Here is an 18338-nt window from a genome sequence, read left to right on the forward strand (position 1 = left end):
GACAGGACAAGGGGTAATGGTTTTAAACTAAAAAAGGAGAGACTCAAGCTAGACATGAGGAAGACATTTTTACAACGCGGGTGGGGAGATCCTGGCACAGGTTGCCTAGACAGGTAGTAGATGCCCCATCCCTGGAGACATTCGAGGCCAGGTTGGACAGGGCTTTGAACAGCCTGATCTAGTAGAAGATGTGCCTGCTCATTGCAGGTGGATTGGACTAGATGACCTTTGAAAGCCCCTTCCAACCCAAACTATTCTGTGACTCTATGATACTTCCTAATCTTGCTGCATGATACAGATCTCCAGAGATTATACTCTCACTCTACCATAATAATGAAGTTTCCCAAGAACAATGTTACTTTTCTGTGTTACCGACCAGGAATGAGTAACTAATGGATGGGAAAAAACAGGGAGCTAGTCCCAAAACTGACCCCAGAAGGCACACTTTTAGATAGAAATTACTAGGTATGCTATCATTACCTGTCTTAAATACATTAGTGTATTAAAACTTCATATGAATCATTCTTCATACTCTACAAAACATTTTCCTGACATTCAGAGAAACTTACAACTGACCTTCCTAATGGGTTGATATCGGTAACGCTGCACAAAGCCTCTCCCATGCTGAGGTCCCAGCGGGACCAAGATGGGGTCAGGTCACCCCCCATCAAGCTCCATGATTCAGCACAGTGTTTACCCGCTTCACCTCTAGGACACGAGTTTGGGACATATTGACTAGAAGCACTTTAGCATCCGTCCTCCACCGTTTGCTACTACTTTTATTCGAGGCACTGTATGCTTCTAGAATGACTCAATTACATGCATAATTTTTCCGCTCATTTTAGTGAGAAATCAAGCAGGATGGGCTGTAATCACTTCCAAAATCAATGTGATGGTACACATGTTCTCACCAAAATATGCCATAACCCATGACCAGCCTCCTCATTCTCAAGCAGCAGGCAGGACTATGTTGTAATAGAAAAACCTCAAGTCCCAGAGATCATCTCTGCACCTTTTATTCCAGACCACACCATGGACAGAAACCCCAAGATAACTGGCACCGGTTGGTTCATGTCCACAGCACCCCTGGAACAGCACCTTTCACAGCACATTGTTCACAACTAGAACACTCAGTGTGCAACCCATGTCCCTCGGCTGTGCCTGTCTGAGTAGTGCACTGCAACAGGAGCAGCTCTGCAGAGAAAAGTTGGTGGTGCTAGGGAACAGACATTCACACCACATGTTTTGGAGGGGACTTGGGCGCGGGGTCTAGTGCCACAGACTGAGCACCTCGTGTTGGAGTGCATCAGGGACATACCTGCAGTGTGCTCTCCAGCTAAATTTCATCCAAATGGAATTTCGTGTGCTCCAAGGCCACTTTTAAAGCGAACTAAAGCATAGCACAAGTGTGTAAGCAACAATCAGAAGCTACATGCCCAAAGTCCACTCTTGATCCGAACTGAAATGCTTGTACAGGTGCACCCTGCGGTACCAAGTGGCATGCATAGAGCCCTAAGAACTCACAATTTATTTTTTTCTAATGGTTATTCACCTTGACACAAAAGTGAGAAAACTGCATTGCAGCCTCCCACTATGATGCTTTCAGATCACAAACAGGATCATGTGCTGCATGCCCAGGGATGTGCTCAAGAATATGCAAGTGTGATGCAGAAGCACTTGTCTGAGCAGTGACAGCTAAAATGATGCAGTTCAGGTCTCTCCACAAAAACCACCCAAGGAGTTCAGGTTTCCTGTAGGAGGCTCACTCCAGATGGAAGCCTGGACATGAACTAGCACATGTGCAACAAGAATGCTCACAGTACCAGACACTAGACTACAAGGAGATGCAAGATAAACTCGCAATGAGAACAGCCCAAACCATTAAATACTTCTAATCCTCTGTACAAGTTCACATAAAAACAGTGCTAAGGAAGGAGGGGACTGTTTTCTTTTATGATATAGGCCTTTCAAATATTAGCTAGAAACTTACATGTCATCTTCCAGCATGGTGTTCACTTAAACTCTGAATTACACTAAATTTTGGACCTGATCCTTTGGCAAGACAGGTTTTTGGATAGTCAGATGACATGACTTCAAAAGGGCCTCTCAAAAATAAGGCAGTACACAAAAAGGTGGCAGATGAGGTTCAACACAGAGAAAAGAAAGACAATCCACACAGATAAAAATGATCTATTTTATAGGTACACAATGCTGAAACTAGAAGTTACAACTCAAGTAAAGGATCCTTAAATTAACACTTCTCCAAACATATCAACTCGATATGTAGCTGCAACAACAAAAAAGGCCACTAAAACACCAGCCATTGTCAGGAAGCTACAGTATAAAAGCAAGTGTAATTTTCAAACTATAAATAAAACCTTGGTATACTCACATCTCAATTACTGAGGCACTATTCTTCACACTTCAAAAAAGATGTAGGGGAATTAGAGGAGGTAGAGAAGAACAACTAAGAAGACAAAGAAAATGAAGATATCAAGTTGGGGATGAGATTGCTCACTGTGCTGGGTTAACTAATATTGAAATATTTTTCTTTATGCATTTAAATCTTTTATTCTTGGTAGCTAGCAGAGTCTTCTGTTTTGGATTTATTGTGAGAATAAAGTGATAACATTGCTTTTTCCTGCAATGGAGTTAATGTTTCCTTGTCACTAGGCAGACTGTGGTTTTGGCTAGGTACAAAAAGAACATATGAATTCACTGATCTTTTGGTTGTTGCCAAGGAGACTAAGGACTTCTTCAGCCTTCCAGCTGCAGGTGCAAAATAGCGGCTGGGAGGGAGAATACGCAAGACAGAACCAAGATTGACATCCAGGTTGGTCAATTAAATGTTCCCCACCACTAGCATCACGCTCTGTATAAAGCTGGAGCTGTCTCTTTGACCAGTTGGAGAATTCAGTTCCCTTCAGTTCCATTCCATTTGGAGTTCCATGTTAGTTCAGCCTTTTGCCATTCTCCTATTTTGCAATTGGCCAACGGGCTTTCCACTTCCTGACTTTTTGGTCTCCTGCTGGGATCAGCTGTTCGAGACACAGTCTTTCCAGGACTGGGTGTTCAACACTACAGGAGTCCATAAGCAATTACACTGAAGAACATTTGTTTTATTTTTATATACATAATTAAGATTAGTATATTACTATCATCATTATCATTATCTATAATAATATTATGTTGTCTTATTAAACTGTTCTTATCTCAACCCATGAGCTTCTCCCTTCTTTTTCAATTTTTTCCTCCATTCCACTTCGGAGGGGAGACAGGACGAACCAGCAGCTGCATGGTCCTATTTGCAGGTTTTTGAGAACAAGACTGTGAGTGGATTTGGTTGCACTTTACAACCATACAGGACAAAATTAGATGAACCTGATATTCACCAAATCCTGCAACATTAAAGCTGGATGCAGTCTCTTAAGACTCACTGGCTTCAAGCATATAAAAACAGCAATGTACTTTCCTATGCAGCAAGCAGGGAAATTCCCGATCTTGCTTCCACAAGAGGATGTTGAGGCAGACAACGTAAGGTGGGTCAGAAAGGTATTCAATAAATTCACATAAAATAGGTCTATAAATGGATATTTAATAGGACTAGGCAGAGTTGTATTTCTGATATCCCAGATATAATTCCAGATACTTGGGGAAGACAAAGACTGCGGCCACTGGCAAGGCTGACCTGCTTTCCCTAAATAGCCTTCCCTGCCGCTGTTGGGTTAGAGGAACCATCAGTTTAATCCTCTGAGGCACTTCTTATGGTAGTGGTGAGGGTAATTTAAGGAGAAGGAGGAACCTCCAAAAAGGCAGAAACACTTCATAAGCTTTAAAAAAAAAATCACATTCTCCAATTTCAGTTAAAGACTTCTAAAGAGAGAAGGGGAAAAAAAAAAAGTCATTAGTTTTTCAGAAAGTAATCTTCATTTCGTCATATATTCATGAAAGCAATCTCCCTTCCAAAGTGTAAAAAAAGCCTAAACCAAAACAATAATCCAACTGTTTTCGACATTCCTGCGAGGTTTTCCAATGCCTACTGGTCCCTTTCATGGCCCATATGAACCCCTCCAGTTCTCAGATTTAGGGAAGATTAAGCAACCAGAGCTGCAAACTTTATTCAAATGAGAATAATTCATTAATGCATGTCATGATAGTATTTCTGTCCTCTATGACATTTTTCTTTTACTGTCACTTTGTAAGTCAAAGTTTTCATTCAATTCCTGGTAATGACATTCGCATATTTCCTATAAGTTGACAACTTGTAAACAAGTTGCAGGAATACTTCTTCTTATATATATTTTTTAGTTTTGTAAAACTGAACATCACTTGACATATTTTTGTACATTGAATCAGCAGTTCCTTGGAGTGCCTCAGAACAATTTTGCAGGCAGCTTCTTTAAAATCTTTTTAAACTGTTTATGAAAGTTTCTCTCCAGAATACTTTGCCATACACTTCTACACATCAAAGTCCTCTGTATTCAGTATAAATTTCAATATGGTTATGGTATGTAGGAGCAAAAGTAGATTCAGTCAAGTATCTCTTTCAAGCCACACTGGGGCTTAGTGTCGTTGAAACTTTTTTAGCAAGAGGATTTTAGATTGTGGTGTACCACTTGGTGTGATGAATACCCTCTGCCAAAAAATTGAGATGACTTGGCTGCTTCTCTCTCCCTTCCACCTTTCTCATTTTGTTTGTTGCTTTAATAAATGGCAAAGACTTCCTTTTCATTATTTTCTCTACTTTCTCTGAAGCTGACAGTAGCTGCCTAGAAACAATAGCTTCTTGCACCACACAGAAAATTTCTACCAGCACCTTCTACAGATGTTTCCAAATGGTACTATTTGCCTTTTATGACCCACCCTGTCAAATAGTGTCTTGCTGGTTTTGTTTGGTTTTTGTTTGGTTGTCGTTGGGGTTTTCTTTGTTAATTTCCCTTACTTTGCAATATTACCTTTAGTAAGAATATTTACCATTACCTAATTTATTACAGAGCTGCCAACTGTTGCTCCTGGTCAGAAGTAAGAAGCCTTTATCCTCATACACATTTAAAGCCTGTATTTTTCCTGTATCTTAACACGGTTCTAAAAGCTCAAATCAGCAAGAAAACTTGGAATAATATTTTAATTCTTCTCTGTCGTTTGATGAAACTTATTGTAACTTAAAAATCATTGGATTGTGATTTATGTTTACCTTGTTCATCACCACCTGAACTTCTATCCTATTATAGTGTCAAGATTAACAGAGAAGTTAAATTCATCGAAGCATAGAAGAACATGCAAAAATAACCCAAAAATTAATCAAAACCTTGGAATATTTCAAAATCTAAGTGTGCATCTACTTTTCAGATTGAATTCATTTCCACTGCTCTCTCCTAGAGCCAGAGATCCCCATCACTGCATCATTATGCATGCCTACATCTCTAGCAAATACTTCAATAAATCAGTTGGATATACACCTCAGACTCTCTATGTAGTTCAGATGCAAGCGTAAAGTAACACATTTTAGTGACTGCAAAATATGTAGCACTGTACAACAAAATTTCTAGATCCAAACACTGAAAAGGGCACAAATATGCTATGCACCTTGCTTCTAAACTCGTGCTCTATCACCCACCACTCACTCACACATTCAATGTGTTCATCCACTGAAGGCAACTCCTAACATACTACCCTGCAAGTAACAGAAGGGACTGAAAATACTCACAGTTCCAATACCTGGGATTACACAGACCTGTCAGTGCCTGACAGGAGCCATGAGAGACTCAAACTTGCACTTGACAAAGCTTCAGTGGGATAACTGCTAACTTCAAAGCATGTTACATTACCCCACAGGAAAAGCAGAACCATCCACTGATAAAAATGAAACCAATGTCAATTTTTTTTTTTTTGTTATATACAAGTTACTTGAAGTCACTTTGCTACTGCTTGGGACTGGACAATTAGTCCTACAGAGCTGGCACAGCAGAAGTACCAAAGAACACAACAGACTGATCCCATTGCAAGTCTGGGAAACTTAAATGTCGCTCATCCCTGATGACACCAGAACTGTCACTAGGCAAAAACAAACCCTATACTGAAAGTGTATTATTTGAATAAAGCAAAACAAAAAACTATACTATCACATTCAAGCCTTCTTTCTCAAGAGTCAAACACAAGACTCAGTGTTGCTAAACAAGAATCCATAAAAAACCAAATCAAAACAAAACAAAAAAAGCAAGAAACTGATCAAATGGCTTAACTATTAAATCTACCTGGTAATTCACATTTTTTAAAATCTCACTTAAAGTTTCGGTTAGATGCACAGTTACACAGAGTTTTGTCAAGAACCTCTACTTACTCCTTTTAACTAAGCAATTCTAAAATTAACTGGGGTTCCCAGCAACATAAAAGAACAACCGAATTTAGACAATAATAGTAGAGTTACTGAAAGTCTTCTAGGCGTGTTCTACTCACTCCACACATTAAAAAACAAACAAACAAACAAACAAAAAAAGCCTGATAAATTCTTTTTTTTTTTTCCAGGAAAGGTACTTGTAATGTAATTTTTTACATAGCTTTATTACCTCATGTCTAACAATCCAGCTTTACATTTTAGAAATAAGCAAATTCAAAGACAGCAAAATTAACTCCACAGAACACTTCTCAACAGGGAAATGGCAATGCCATCTTCATGACACCCGTGGCTGCTCTGTGTCCCAGGCCCGATGACCAGGCACGGAGAAGTGGTACAAAAGAATGTCCCTGTTCTGCCTCCAGTGGTGGCTCCACCTGAGAAAAAGCATTTCATGTGGCACGTGTACTGCACTGCATTCTAGTAAATCAACAGGTATAGATGTTTTAAGATACAACTGACCTGTTTATCACGATACTCTTGGGGATATGAACAAAACACATTTCCAGAGTATCAGACACAGTCAGTCATGTTGCATCGCCATATACTACAGAATTTAAAGCATTCCTTTACAGAGGTCAAAAGTGTAGGAAAATCACATAAATCAGCCATCTATATAGAGGGAACATTAGAGCAAACTATATACTTTCTAATTCTTTGAGTGAAAATAAGAAAATAGTACTCAGCAATATAAAACTATGAACATTTTAATAAAAGGAAAGAGGACAGAAAAAGAAGAAACAGCACATGTGCCTATACATACACAACATGAACAGGTTTGAGGATACACCTCACAGCAGTTTAAGACAATCTACACCTGGATTACCAGTTTTAGTGCCCTCAACCCCTCATTTCCCTTCAACACAACTAACTAAAAACTAAAACCAATGCAGTGCACAGACAAGAGCAGCCCAGAGTTAAACATATTAAACACATGTGGAATCACATCAACAGTCAAAATTAACTGTAGCTAATTTAACGATGAAGAGTGGCTAACAGTCCTATGTAAGCATAAATACCTCTACCCAAACCAGGAAAAACTGATCCCAACAATAAAGCTAGGAACATTCATTTTAGCGTTTACAGTCAGTTCAGTATTGAGAACAATTTACATAAAACCTCAAATACCAAGTTACAATAAAGCCCAGAGGTTTCGAATATTCAACTGCAAGCAATTTTTAAAAAATTTTATTAGAAGGAACTGTAACTATTCCCCCCCCCAAAAAAAATGAAGACTTCTGAAAAGACACAGTGGTAAAATTGGAAAACACAGATAAGCTTTCAAGCAAGCAAACTCAGCTGTTCATAAACAGGAAAGCTTGTTGATGTTTTTGAAACAGATGAACAGATAAAACAAAAAAAGGTACTGCAGCTCCATAAAAACCTTCTGCCCTAGATCTGGAAAGACATATTGAAAGCATTTATGAAAAGCCAAGCTCTTCTTTAAAGCTCTTCAGTTTTAAATTACAAACACTGTCATGCCTGACCATGTATTTTGTCTACTACACATTGCTACTACTGGACAAGGACTGCTTGGCAGTCCTTACTATGGATTTCTATATTTTGCTTTTTGCATTACATCAGAAGTTTAACTTAACTCTGAAAAGTTAACAAAAGCATTTATTAAAAGTGATTGTGTTATCTTCCTATATAGACTAAACATACTGTGAACAATTATAGTGAACACCACATTTTAGTGTTCACCATGGGCTGATCTTCCTGATCCTGGCTCCAGTCACACAGTACAGTGATGAAGACAAGACAACCCAACAAACAATAAGATGGGAAAAAAGGTATTTTGTTTTAATCATACTTCATTATATAAGTAATAAACACTTAAAAAGGAAGACCTTAAACAAGAACAAAGCAATGAAGTGAATTTACTCCATTCTGTTACTTGTTCCTAAAGCACAAAAAATGGCAGTGGCACATTCCACAGGTCAAGCCAGCAAATATGCTCCAGAAAAGGAGCTCACCCTGTAAATACTTCATATTCACTTCTCTGCATTGTCCTACGGTAAGTGGATGTACTAAAAGAAGTCAAAAGACTAATTTATCTTCTAGAGCAAACAGAGATACTTTTGCAATGACATTGATCTGCAGGCAGGGATCACCTCTACCCAGTGATTTATGGTCCCTTCCCACCTTGGCAAGGTGGGAAGCCATGCCTGGTGCCATAGCAGCATGGCAGTCTTCATAAAGCTGTAAGAAGAGAAAACAAGTAACACTGGGCTCAGGCAACAGGCCATCAGACAGAGCAAGTGGGAACAGCAGTAACTTTATCTACCAAAAAAGAAAGAAATTATAAATTGCTCAACATGGTCAGAGGTGAAAAAACACGCAATACAAGCTGTGTAATCCTCATAGCCACACACAGCTCTAAAGACATGATCGCCAGGATGTAATGCTATATTAAACACACTTATGGAACAAAGATGAGAAGATTCACTGAAGATTAGGACTCTACTCTTGTCATTCAAAAGCTATTTATACAAAATATAGAAGGCCGCCATAAATATCTGAGAATCTGCGAGTTACCGTGCAAATCCACTTACTGCACGGCAAAAGCTGAAAGCTTAAAAAGTGATTTCAAGAAGGACTCAGTAAATTTAACATATCTTCCTGGTCAACACTTCTGTAGGAAAAAAAACCAGAAACTCTGGATGTAATAATATAAGAAATTACACTGGCTAACCCAGCCTAAATGTTGGATCCATTAGCTCAACCCGCAATAGCAAACTTGAAGCCTTGCCTGTGATCCGGCCACTATGGAAGGACAAAGACACATTGTGCCCATATGGCTTACATAGGGATTAGGTAATTGAGTCAAATGATTTAAACGTGGTAATCACAAGGAACAAAGAGATGTATGTCACTAAAGGAAAGAGTAAAAGCACATTACCATTTAAATCTATCTCCAAGAGCTTGTAAAATAGGGCGACTACCTAAACCTGAACAGAATTTTTATAGTGTCGTTATACCTTCAATCCCGCTATAAAATCCTTGTTGCTACTGGGAGTTGTACGTCAAGATCAAGATCATCATACAGGATCACCCAGAAGACAGAGCATGTTACAGACCTCTCAAATCTGAGAAACATCAAGTTCACGGAAGCTGGGCTTTAAAGAAAAAAATTACAGCCCGTACCGTTACAAAAATTAGTCTTGTTCATGTCTAAAAGGCAAAACAGTTACCATGATGTTTCGGCAAGCCTACAGAGGGAAGAGCTGCCAGCAGGATTTTGGACGACATGGATTATATTCGACCGTGACCAGTTCCAGCTGCTTCAGAGACAAGTGAAGAAAATTCTTAAGTAGGAAATTGCAAAATAACACAGCCACAGGCAAGATTTCTTCCTACCTCCCATCAGTTAGAGGTTATTTAAACAGCACACTCAGGAAGAACAGAAACTAGCTTTTACACTTGCTGGTGTATTTTTTAAAATTTTAGTGTAAAACTGAATATTCTTACCATCTTTCTTAAAATTCTGCTATGCTTCTAGCCTGCATCTCCTCTGGTAACAAGCTGCACATGATAATTGTAGCTAGTCTGTTCTCCTTCATCAGTTTTAGTTTTCTCTTTCAAACACTGACAGCTCTCCTGTTTTTCTATTATGAAAAAATGGTCACAAACTCATAATCTTTCTTTTTTACATCATTTGATGGTTAATCCCTAAATCTCTGCATTTTTCCTTTTCTGGAACTTCAGTCAAATCTTCAGTCGCTCTTCCAGTTACAAGAATGTCTCTTGTCCTCATGCCTGTGCCATTATTTCTGACACACTGAGATCAGAACTGTATTCCACCCCTTGCTCTCAAAACGAGCAAATACATAACTAATTCCTCTGTCTTTCTAGGTAGTACTTCAGATCTGCAAAGACAAAGAGAATAGGAACAGCCTGAAGAGGAAATGGACAGAGCACAACTGGAGTGAAAAACGAAAAACACCCATCAGCCTACTAAAGTGCTGCAGGGCATAAGCGATTTGTCCTATTTCAGCAATAGACTGAATGTATGGGGAAAAGAAAAAAAGAAGTTTTTTTCTACAAGTACTTATATAGGTATTTAACATCATTAACTGGATAATGCACAAGAAGTGGAGATACAGGTGTAAGTTCACATATAAAGCAATGAGCTATTTTTATATTATTTGAGTAAAGGGAATTCGTGAACAGCCAAATGCCTGTATTTAGACATCAAAAAGAAGCATCTTCTGGAGAAGTCTCACAGGTATCCTCTGACTCCCTCTCTTCTTCTGTAAGCTTTCATGGGCTAAGGCACATTTTTCAAGACTGGAAATACATTCCATTCTTAGCAATTTCCAATCTAAATCAAAGGAGTTCCTTCCCATTTCCAAGATAGATTACCAAGGCATATTTCAAGCAAAAAATATAAATTATACTGAAATAAGAAGTAAATTTCAGTATGAGAAATTACGACCAAAAAGAACAAACTAGCTGACCACTTGGTATGCTCTTACATTACACAAACATGACTAGTTATTCCAGTTATAATGGGAAATATTATCTGCAGCTCTAGACAACATTTATACCAATGTTTACCCACTGAAAAAAAAAACCAGATACACAGCAAGCAGCTCTGCCAGCAGCAGTCCTTGAAAATGCTGGGTTTTATCCAAACACTGGTTTTCATGTGTTTTTGGCCATGACTTCTAACAATGCCTTTCATTTGTACAACATCTATTTTCTATTGAGTCCTATAAGAAATCTCTCATGAAACACTTTAACCTAATTAGAACTTGTCAAAATGACAAAACAAGTAACTTTTCTTCCCAGAATGTTCTGGTCTTATTCTTTGGTTTAATATGTTTTGCCAGTCTTTGCAATTTTGGTGTAGTCAACAAGTATGACTTGTCACATTGATGTTTCACCAAAAAAATGCTTTCTCTTAGGTTTCCTTTCTATTTAAAGACAAATAGAGTTATCTGGAATTAATAAAACTCTGTATTCAGAAAAGTGTTTAACGTTACTGGTGGACAGATGGGAAAAAACACATACTTTTTCAAATGATCCCATTAACAAAGTAAAACTTTATTCTTCTCTGGATTCAGCAAATAAACAGATAACTATGGAATTTTTTAAAGAATTACTACACATGCCGCTCAAAATAATATTGAGTTTTAAAAGAGGGCTCCCTACAAACCACATGTAAAAAATAGCCCAGATCAACTCATCACTCTATCCAAAGTTTCTTAAACAGTTTTAATTATTCTTTCAGGCAAGCATAGCTGGTACGATACACAACCCCAACTCTGCCTAGGACACAGCTCTGGGTAGAGCAGATCCAGGTAACTCACTGTTTACTGAACCAGGAGATCCTATGTGAAGACCTTCATTCCATCCTGGCCGTGCATTTCCTACACACTGACACTGCTGGGGTCACAGATCCCTCTGTGAGCTATTGGAACTAGCGCATCTAATCATCTTCTGCTGTTTTTAGTCAATCAAATCTTCAATCAAATCATCAGAAGAAGAAACTAATTGACCACACTGGATGAGAGAGTTTGTATGAACAATGTTGCTGACAGAGGCACAGGCAGCAGGACTGTCCCTTTGTTAGAAGCAGCTAGATCAATTTTGATCACCTGCACAACCACATTTCAGGTTGTAAACCCACCTTCTGAACGGCAATGTTATCTAGTCCTGGCTGCCCTTCAATATCTTTCTCAAAATGACCCCTTCCACACACCTTGGACAGACTCTCCTGCATTTTAAAGGGGAATTTTAACAACAGAAGGCTGCAGTAGATTGAGCCAGAATGGGGTACCTCCTCCACCAGTCCGAAGAGAAAACAATCAGACCTCACAATAACCAGGACCCACTAACTCTAGTTGACACTGCAGTCACACGAGGACCAAGTTAACATAAATGCTCCAAACCCTACAGTTTGAGCAATTGCTATAAAGGTATCCCCCTAGTATTACTGACATGTAATGTATTAATGTATTGCATCACATGTGTAAGTCATCCAGCAAAATATGTAAATAATTAACAGTAATGAAAGGAAGTATTTTTACATTCAAGAGTTACTGTCCTCACTGCCGACTTTACAAGCGAGTAGAATCCTGCAGAGGGGAAAAAAACCCACAAACCCACACCAGCAAAGCATGCTCATGCCTTATTTTCCAAAAGCATACAAGCCAAACAGTACCATTTATATTTATTAGAAGTTCACACAGACCTCATAAAAACAGTTTTATAAGTTGCTACAGTGAGGTTTTCTGAAACCCCAGACAGAGATCTGCAGAAGTTATAAAAATAACTGCCAGACCTATCAGATTCTTCACGTGACACACAAGCCATCAAGCACAAATTGAGGGGTTAGGTTTACTATAGTGTCCAGTCAACTCCAATCATTACTTTATTGTAGGGCTGAACTGCAGTATGGGACACAAGAAAGACAAGCTGCATAAAGCTTGTCAGCTGCTTGTTTCCTGGCTCATGACAAAACCATGCTAACTTCAGTGCCTTTGACCTCGAGAGCTTTCTTCCATGAGAGACATCTGGTTATTCTTTAGCTAGCTCCTGAACTCTGAAGAGAAAAAAAAAAAAAAAAAAAAGGCTTTCCAGAAAACCCCAGCAGAACCCCACCCCAGTTCAGCAGGCTCCACAGACCTCCCAGAGGCTGAGAACAGATGACATAGTCCCACTCAAATTAAAGAGCTAAAGTCACGAGTGACCTGCCATTGATTTAGCCAAAGAACTTCCCATTTCAGTTATCTCCTACCAGACAAATATGAAGAGTTAGCAGCCTAAACCTGACACACACGCCTCCTTTATTCACATGTATTTCTAGACAGCACCGTACATCCTCCCTCCGGGAGATGCTGAGCAAGGTGAGAAACATTGGATTCCCAATGGAGAATTAACAACTCATGGCCACAAACAGCAATTGCTCTTATATTTTGATCATAAAGAACATCTGAAATAATGACATCAAGATTTCTATCAGGTGATGGAAGTGTCCGGAGGCATTTCTGTCAGGGCATACTGTTGTGTCATTCTTTCAGAGCACGGCTTGTACCCAGACCAAACGAGAAGTTATTTATTCACATTCAAGGCCTTTCCTCCCTCCATCACCTCATGCTTTCCCCTAAGGTCCTCCCACCTCCCTGCCCAAACCTCCCCGGGCTCTCCTCACCCACGCCCCTCTCCCCCCAAAGCCCCCGATCACATCCCTCCACAGCCGCCCGGCACGCCCCACTGCCCGCCTCACGCCCCCCCGCCGCCGCGGTCGCTCGCTCCCACCCTGCCGCAGCGGCCCCGTCCCCAGCGCCCGCCCGCCCTGCCGCTCGCGCCCCGCGCAACCGCCCTGCGCCGCCAAGCGCGAGCGCTCCCCTGACAACCGCAGCGCGCGCCAGGCCCGGCCACTCCCCGGCCCCGCGCACACAATGGGCCCCGCGCGCAGCCCCCTCCCCGCCCCCCCCCCCGCGCCGCGCACTGGGGCGGCGGCCCCGCCGGGGCCTGCGGCTGCTCGTCCGCGCCGGCCCCTCCCGCCGCCCCTGCCCCACTGACCATCGCTGCGCTTGATCTCCACGTAGATCCCTATCTGGATCTTGCCGAAGTTGGCCGCTGCCATGGCTTCATGGGGCAGCCGCGGAGATCCGAGGCGCTGCCGGCCGGGCGCACAGGGGGCGGGAAGGGCGCGCACAGCGGCGGTGGGAACGGCGGCGGCGGCACCGACCGCGGCAGCTCTGGGAGGGCGGGAGAGAGGGGAGGAGGGAGGGAAGGAGGGGGAAGAGAGAAAAGGCGCCGGCCGGATACAACAGGCGCTGGGAGCGGCTGCGCCTGCGCGCCTCGCCGCGGCGTCACGGCAGCACCGGCTGGCGGAGGAGGCGGGGGCGGGCGCGCCGCCGCGGCCTCGTCAGCGTGAGGTGTCCCCTCCTCCGCCTGCCGCCCCGGCGGGCGGCCGCCTTCGGCCTGCGCTGCCCGGGCGGGTCCTCGGCCCAGTTCCCACCCGCGACCCAGTCACGAGTGCGCCCCGTATCCCCATCCCGCGGCCTTGGGGAGCCCCGCCTCGCCATTCACCCGCGCCGGGATGCCGCAGCCGCTCTCTCACAGCGGCCCTTCGCTGCACCTCGGCCGGGCTGGCATCAGATGGGTGCCCTCTCTGCCCTGGGACCGGCGCCCCACGGTAAAACCCTGCGCTGGCCGCCTGCCAGCTCGCCTGGGCCTGGGCCGGGACCGGGAGGGGCTCGTCCCAGCCGCAGGCCGTCTGTGCCAGCCCCTGTCTCCTGGACGTGTCCCGACTTACAGACACACATGCACCTGTTTGGCACCAGATGGTGACGGAGCTGCTCTGAAGTTTTAGCGTAATAGTGTTATCTATATACTGTCTGCTTATTCCAGGCTGAGCTCTTCTGCCTAGGATCCAGTGACAGGACATGTAGGAATTGTTCAAAGCTGCACCAGGAGAGGTTTAGACTGGACATTAGGAAGCATTCTTTACCTAAAGGGTGGTAAACACTGGAACAGGCTTCCTAGAGGAGCGGTTGATGCACCAAGCCTGCCAGTGTTTAAGAGGCGTTCGGACAATGCCCTTAATACCATACTGTGGCTTTGTAAGCCCTAAAGTGGTCAGGCGGTTGGACTAGATGATTATTGTAGGTCACTCCCAACAGAAATATTCTAGTTTAGTCTAGTCTAGTCTGTTCAGTTATCATGTTCTGTTCCATTCCACTCCCATGTGCCAAGCTGAGCAGGTTAGAAGCATGCTTCAAGTTCCCCAAGCTGTCAGCAGCTCTTTGGTCCAAGGAAGCCCATACTGTCACCAGCATCCACCTATCTTCCCCTCATTACTACCCTGTGCCTTTATACAGCTTAAATAAAAACCAAAACACAATTCAGGTTCTTTATTTCCCTGTAGTGACTCCTGTACCTCAGGCAAGCCACCCTCTTAAACATTGTCCCTTGGGTTTCTCCTCTGAGGGTAGTTCCTGACATGATGAAGGCACCACCAGTTTAAATTTGTCCTTGCTGCAAAGCTTCCTGGACACCTTGAGTGTCATGACAATACCCTAAACACACAGCCTCTTCTCGCCCAGCAAAGCCAGTCTATTAAAAATAATCCCTTCAATCCAGACATCAAGGGGTAATACATAATGACAGCTGACACTGCACCCTGAGAGCTGTGCCCTCCCATCCAGCCTGTCACCCCCCTTGCCTTGTGTCTTCTCCCTGCCTCTGCTGTCAGTTTTGTACTGAAATCAGTACAATACCCAACAACTCAGCATTGATAAGTTACTGCTTCCAACTCCTATGGGCTATATATATATATATATATTTATACATGTACATAGAGAAAACAGCCCTGCAGATGAAAAGCTGGACATTACCTGGCAAAGTGTGCTCGTAGACCAGAAAGCCAACCATATCCTGGGCTGCATCAAAAGGAGTGTGGCCATCAGGCTGAGGGAGGTGGTTCCGCCCCTCTGCTTCACTCTGGTGAGACCCCACCTGGAGTCCTGCATCCAGCCCTGGAGCCATCAGTACACCCTCAGTACAGGAAAGACATGGACCTGTTGGACAGGGGCCAGAGGAGGCCACAAAAAAGATCAGAGAAATGGAACAGCCCTGCTGTGAGGAGAGGCTGAGAGAGTTGGAGTTTCACTTTTAAAAACCAGGTCTTACTCTCTTATCTTTGCCCAGCATAATTTTTTACATGAGAAATTTAGGTCCAAATCACATTAGTAATAGGAGGCATTGCTTACTATGGTTATGATGGAATTATAATATCAAAGATACCGAGATATGTCCACCCAATATACTTTGGCTTTTTAATTTAGTCACTGTCCATTTAACTAAGACTACTGGCAAACACGGGGCAGAAATATCTTTTTGAAAAAGTTCTGATGTAAGTAATAGCACAAAGAATCCAGTGCCATTAAGAAGACCTCTTCTAATTATAACAGAATTAAAGATCTATTATTTTTAACCCATGGATGATTTTGAAATAAAACCAAAATGCAGTAAGTGTTTTAGATTTACGTAAGAATTAGGCAGAGACTAACTTTGAATTAAAAAAAAAATATTCGTCTACCCACTGGAATTCCATGACATTTCAATGACTTGAACAGAGCACTTTATAATGTTACTTTTACACAAATTCTACGGCATAAATATACCTTTTGTAGTTCAGTTTTGTTTTGGAGAAGTACCTATGACAGACTTGGATAGCCATTGCTTGGTCTTTGTTTAACTTTTACGTTTATGATCACTTTGATTAAACCTTTTCAGATGTTTTTATGTAATGTAAAAATATGAAATGTTTTCTTTTTGAAGATCAACTCAGAAAATATTTTCCTAGTTACACAAATGGAACTGGTATTAGATGTGTATGTAGGGCAGTCAACAATCAGGTTAAAAACCAAACCAAACCAAACAAACAAAAAAAGAGCAAAAAACCAAACTACAAACAAACAAACAAACAAACCACAAACAAACAAACAAACAAGCTCCAAAACAACAAACAAAACACCCCACCATATTTATTACATAGAAACTTGCAAAAAGAAATCACCACAATACTGTAGCTTCTCAGGTCATCATGGCAACCTGGTAGACTATAAAAAAAATTGCAAAATTAATAATAGGTTATTTCTTCCACTTAAGAATCAGTAAATATACAAGAAGTACCTGAAGCAGTTTGAGATCCCAATTGCCCACTTAGACCGACAGACGTAGACTTGTCCAGTTTGGTACCTTTGTCAAAACAGTGACAGCTGAGCTGTCTCACAGGCCCCCTTCCTGCTCTTTTTTCCTTTTAAGCATCTCTTCACCTGTATTGTATTGCTATTTAAAACTACCCTCTGTGGGATACAGCACTTCATGAGTAACAGCACTACGCATTAGTATCACATAGTTATAAAAATAGGAGAACCACCTTACTTATAGAGTTAAAATATTTTAACGTATTCTGCTTTATTAGATATAGCAATCTGATTTTCATGTCTCAATAATAAATTACTGTAATCTTGTAGTGGTTTAACCCCAGCTAGCAACAAAAACCACAATAGCTGATTGCTCACTCTCCACCCCACATACCCAAGTAGGGGAGAGAATTGAAAGGGAAGGGAGAAACTCGTCAATTGAGGTAAGAACAGTTTAATAAAATAACAAAATAATACTATCATATACTACTACTACTAGACATGAAATATGATATAAAATAAGTGACACTCAATGCAATTCCTCACAGGCTCTGTCTGTGCCAAGCAACCAGTCCTGGGAAGACAGAGGTCCCTGGTCCTGAACAGCTGATCCTGGAGGGAGAGAGAAAAGGCCAAAAAAAGCAGAAAGACCCAGAGGCCTAGTGCAAAAGAGCAGAACAGCAAAAGGTGAGATAATGGGACTCCTGAATGGAACTCAACCGAAATGGAGCAGAACCAGAACAGGTCTTCACAGCTAGAAAACCTGACTCCCATTAACTATGAAGCATGATACTAATGGCATGGAATATTGTCATTGATCAGCCTGGATGTCAGTCCAGGTCTGTTACATCTATGCCCCCCTTCCTAACTTCATGAAAAAAAATTAACTTGATTTCAGCCAAAGCAGCACAGATATTAATAACTTTATGTAGTTGCCCTATCTGACAGTCAAAATATTTTAAACTGGGCAGTTAAAGCATCATAACTAACCTTTTGTCATCCACAAATGCGTTCTAGATTCCATTGCGTTAAATGTTCTGCTGGTTATCTGCAGCAAATGAATTGATGACTCACTTGAGTAACAATGCTTTTGGGCTCATAATTAACTAATTATATATTGGAAACAACATAGGTGGGTAGGTTTTCTGATTTAAACAAATATGTCTAAGCATAATAGGTTTCTCTGTATTAAAGAATGCAGGTGCTGAAACTGTTGCTGTAAAACTCAAACACACTTCACCTTCAAAGAGGTGTCAGTGAGATACCAATATTGACGC

General features: G+C 41.6%; 1 protein-coding gene across 3 annotated transcripts in view; it reads right to left on the bottom strand.

The window, feature by feature from the left end:
- Positions 1-14078, bottom strand: part of KIF2A (kinesin family member 2A) — a gene marked incomplete at its 3' end in the record, with an annotated part of 55313 nt that extends 41235 nt beyond the window's left edge. For all 3 annotated transcript variants that reach the window (XM_080362109.1, XM_080362108.1, XM_080362107.1), the window contains exon 1: positions 13928-14078. In XM_080362109.1, coding sequence (XP_080218235.1) covers positions 13928-13991 — 64 coding nt within the window. In that variant the 5' untranslated portion in view covers positions 13992-14078. The remainder of the gene's footprint in view (positions 1-13927) is intronic.
- Positions 14079-18338: the final 4260 nt, after the last annotated feature.

This window comes from Nesoenas mayeri (genome assembly GCF_963082525.1).
Source record: "Nesoenas mayeri genome assembly, chromosome: Z".
Lineage (NCBI taxonomy): Eukaryota > Metazoa > Chordata > Aves > Columbiformes > Columbidae > Nesoenas > Nesoenas mayeri.